We start from the raw sequence: 3989 nt of genomic DNA on the forward strand, positions 1-3989 counted from the left end.
TACAGAATGTTACGATCGGTCAAAGAAGCACATCAAAAGGTAATTATTCATATAATTGTTGTTATCATCTTTAGGTATGATCTTCTCTGTCTTGTTAATAAAGCACAAATCTCGCATGTTAAGATACAACGTGTTTGTTAATTCTTCATCAAAGTCGTCGATCTTTTTTTGTTTGTAAGCCACGGGTGTTTATTTCCTATAATCACTATCACACAATGCTGAAAATCCGTCTGCTTTTGATACTTATTTTCATTCACCCCGAGTATTTGGTTCTATAATAAAGCAAAGAATTAGACAGATATTTAACTAACCATGCTCATTTTAATTAAATAATCACGAATATGAAAACATTTTGAATATATTCTCAGAAGGTCTTAGTTTTATTTAACCAGAATATACAGTTTAAATCCCTCTATCTACAATTATGTACAGTATCATGATATACGGGGGGAAAGTGTCCGGTTAGCGTTGAGGTCAAAATTCAAGGCACCATTGATAGTGTCTAGAGCTGCAGTGAAGTCCTTTAGTGAAAAATATGCTTCATTTCTCTTCCAAAATGCAATAAATTACATGCACACATTTTTACACATTATACACGTTCTTCTAATACCGACACATTGATATTTTGCATATTCCTTTTATAGTTAAAACGCAAGTCCAATACAGTTAAATATGTTTTTAACAGCGCTTTAATATAGCGTCCCTGCCCCAAGAACCAGTGAGTGCTGTATGGAGTTGGAGGGCTGCAGGTGAGAATTGATAGCGCCAGACGCAGAGTACCAAGAGCTAGGGTTTTCCAAAAAGTTTGAGGCCGCCGTATTCGTGTTTTGTTGATGGGAGTGCGGATTATGGGGCCTGGTGGCGCCCTGGGCGTCCCACACAGCGGGAGACTGGGGAGAATTGCACGCCATTGGGTCGCTCGAACTCGGACTGTGTTCCGGGGGAAGCTCTCCGTTCTTCATGATCTTCTTCAGTTTCGACCTCTTGTTTTGGAACCAGATTTTCACCTGCGGGGAAAAAGGCATGCAGCAATCGGTTCATGTCGAGGCAAAATGGCAACATGGAGCCTATTCGCAAGCCAGCTCAGGTACCACTTTACAAATTGTTAAAAAAAATACCAGTGATTATCCAGAAACTGCAAGATGAATATGGAATACAATACAATATGGAATTCTCATCTTCAGTGTTATGCGCAATTGTCTTTAAGGTTTCAAATTATAACATTATTATACATCCATACAGAGCTATAGAAATACAACGTCGTTTAACACTAAATTTATTTGCGTGATGATAAGGACTGAACAAAATAAGGGACCTTAACCAAAAAAATAATAAAAAATATAGCTTTTATTTGCTGCAGCGACGGCGTCTCCAGGAACTGTTAATCATATCAATTGGAACGGAACAATCAAGCAGGAAAGCTAGGGTTATCCGAGGCAAGGATAACAATTTCCGCAGCTCTATGCGGCGCCTATGAGCCGTGCATTCTATAAAACTTTCATTTTAACTCCAAATTCCAGTTCATAAAAATACTCCTCAAAATGCCCCCTTTTCTACCAAGCACATCACCAGATTGCAGTAAATCATTTTCCAAATTAAAAAAAAAAAAATTAACGACAACAAAGACTTCAAATCAGACAGAAAGCGACGTGCTGGTTTATTTTTCTTCTTATTTTTTTTTTTAAACTATCAGAGGCGCCACCGCGCTTCTCTCCGCCGCCGAGGGTGTACCTGTGTCTGGGTGAGCCCGAGCGAGGCCGCCAGCTCGGCTCTCTCCGGCAGCGCGAGGTACTGGGTGTTCTGAAACCTCCGCTGCAGCGCGGCGAGCTGGAAGCTGGAGTAGATCGTCCTGGGCTTCCGAACCTTCTTCGGCTTTCCGTTTACCATCCTCACCTCGGGCTCTGGCACTTCTTTCTCTAGGAGAAGGAGAAAAATCGCCCCCCACCCCCTTTTTTTTTAGAAAAAAAAAGGAATTCCACATTTAAGAAATTGTAATCAAATTACAAATGATTGAAAGACAGGCAGCCATGGGGTTTAATCAAAACGTAACAGCTAAGAAAAAATTAAAAATAAAGTCGACTTAAAAATACAAACTCAAAAGGCAAATGCAGCTGCTTTCCACAGACAGAAAACGACCGTGCGTGTATTCAAAATATAGGTAAAACGGATACGCGGGAAGTAATTACACACAAAATTATCACAGTTCTGCGATGACTGACGATTCGCATCATGAATGTTATTAGCACAAAAGGTCTTTTGCGTTATAATCATTGATAAAGGTGTGACATTAACCCCTCTTAGATGGCACCAAGAGACACATTTTCTTCCAGACAAGCTTCACAAGCAATTAGTGTTCGTGGATGTAGGATGCTGGCATAATTTAAAATTAAACACTAGAACTGAGAATAATGTTGCCAGACATACTCAAATAGAAATAGAATTGGGAAAATAGGTAAAAATGAATTATTTTTCAGTTTCATATTTTGCAAAATGACTAGACCTTGTAAATTAAAGCGTAAAATACCCTAAATGAAAATGTACCTATAATGACAGTATTAAATGTAATGAGATTTTAACAATAATCTTTGCTTATTTGTTGAGAGTTTAAGAGTTTAAGCTTACGCATCTCCAACCTTGTGACGGCATTTGATAATTTATTCTCTGTTAAATGTATTTGTGTACCAGACCTTTTCCCTTGTTATAGCTCCGGGAAAACACACCATCGGATTTTTCGTGCTGCACGTTAAAAAGCCATTTTTTGTCGCACCGAAGAAATTTAAACACATTCAAACGATAAAACCTGCCAGTGACCCAACGGAAAAGAGAAGGTGAAACTGTAAATTGACAGTTTGTACGAAGTGTGTTACCATAGCGAATTTACCCGATGCGCCTAAGTGCTGCAGCCTCGAAGAAACTTACCTTGTGGACTAGACTGTGCTTGTACCCTGCTGTACGTTCCGGCGTATTGGTGGTAAGTAGCGCTGGTATATGAATAATCTGGATATGATTTAGCGGGGTAATTTCCAGCAGATCCATTCACTCCATGGTATTGATATTGGTAGGCATTAAGCGCTTTTCCATACGAAGTGGAGCTAGGCGAACAATAGCCATGGTGGACCCCCCCAGCGGGGCTGTAGTACCCCGAATCCGTAGCTGAAGACTCGGGTAAAGTTGGAGACTCCTGAGAGGGATGATGCATCGCGTGATGTTGAAAAGGGCTCTGGAAATCGGAAGATCTTATGCTTGGAACTCTTCTGTCGAATACTCCAGTCATAGTTCGAGGAGCGCAGCTCGGGGGAACTTGGAAAGTGCAGCCAAGAGCTGTGGAGTCTAGACTGACATTGCTCGCGTTGTAGTTGACGGTCTCTCTTCCAGACTGCTGCCTGCAGTGCAGCATAGGCTTGGTTAAATCCTTAATTGCGCTCTTACGCACTGCGGGGTGGATCCGGCTCCATTGGTCAGAGTATCCAGACAGTAGTTACACCCCAACTCGTCCGACCAGTTTAGCACAACAAAGCACTGCTACTACTACAATTCTTGGTACACTAACAGCACTGTGTCTTCTGTCACATCATAAACTGGAATATTAAGATGATGGACAGGAATTACCACAAAACCAAAATAAACAATTTACACTACCGATTCAAACAAACAAATTTACTAATAAATATTAAACGATCGTTTACGAGCTATCACTTAGAAGAAGTCAGCATTTATCTCTGAAACACGGGAGAGCTAATAGCACACTTTGAATTTTGCAGAACGTCTTTTCTAAAACATAAGGAATACTCTCTTCCTTACACTTCCGTTAAAATAGCCGATGGACGAGCCAGATTTCCAAAATACAAAATTGTGACTCAGACAAGAGGATCTTCTCCGCTTCAAAACTAATTGGAAAAAATAGAATGTGTGATTCTGATTTTAGTCTGTTTTTCAGAATTTCTAAAAGGTCAAAACTAGGGCAGTGAGCATGAGCGTAAAACAAAAGA

The 3989-nt window shown here is 40.3% G+C and overlaps 1 protein-coding gene across 2 annotated transcripts; it reads right to left on the reverse strand.

Moving 5' to 3' along the window:
- Positions 1 to 357: 357 nt before the first annotated feature.
- Positions 358 to 3361, reverse strand: dlx5a (distal-less homeobox 5a). 2 transcript variants are annotated; one of them, XM_088929589.1, is made up of 3 exons: positions 2920 to 3361; positions 1732 to 1916; positions 358 to 1007 (listed from the first exon to the last, which is right to left on the reverse strand). In XM_088929589.1, exons 1-3 carry the CDS (start codon positions 3272 to 3274, stop codon positions 690 to 692), a joined length of 858 nt encoding a protein of 285 aa, XP_088785715.1. In that variant the 5' UTR covers positions 3275 to 3361; the 3' UTR covers positions 358 to 689. The 2 variants fall into 2 exon arrangements, with proteins under 2 accessions (XP_088785715.1, XP_088785716.1); XM_088929590.1 differs by having other exon boundaries at positions 1732 to 1948; positions 2916 to 3358.
- Between the last annotated feature and the right edge of the window lie 628 nt (positions 3362 to 3989).

Source organism: Atractosteus spatula, chromosome 12, assembly GCF_055471065.1.
Source record: "Atractosteus spatula isolate fAtrSpa1 chromosome 12, fAtrSpa1.hap1, whole genome shotgun sequence".
Taxonomy (NCBI): domain Eukaryota; kingdom Metazoa; phylum Chordata; class Actinopteri; order Semionotiformes; family Lepisosteidae; genus Atractosteus; species Atractosteus spatula.

Coding starts and splice junctions, on each gene's coding strand:
- dlx5a (XM_088929590.1), bottom strand. CDS start 3,274: ATGACTGGAGTATTCGACAGAAGAGTTCCAAGCATAAGATCTTCCGAT. Junction 1,949..2,915: donor CAGTCTAGTCCACAAGGTAA/GTTTCTTCGAGG, acceptor CTAAAAAAAAAG/GGGGTGGGGGGCGATTTTTC. Junction 1,008..1,731: donor TCGGGCTCACCCAGACACAG/GTACACCCTCGG, acceptor TTTTCCCCGCAG/GTGAAAATCTGGTTCCAAAA.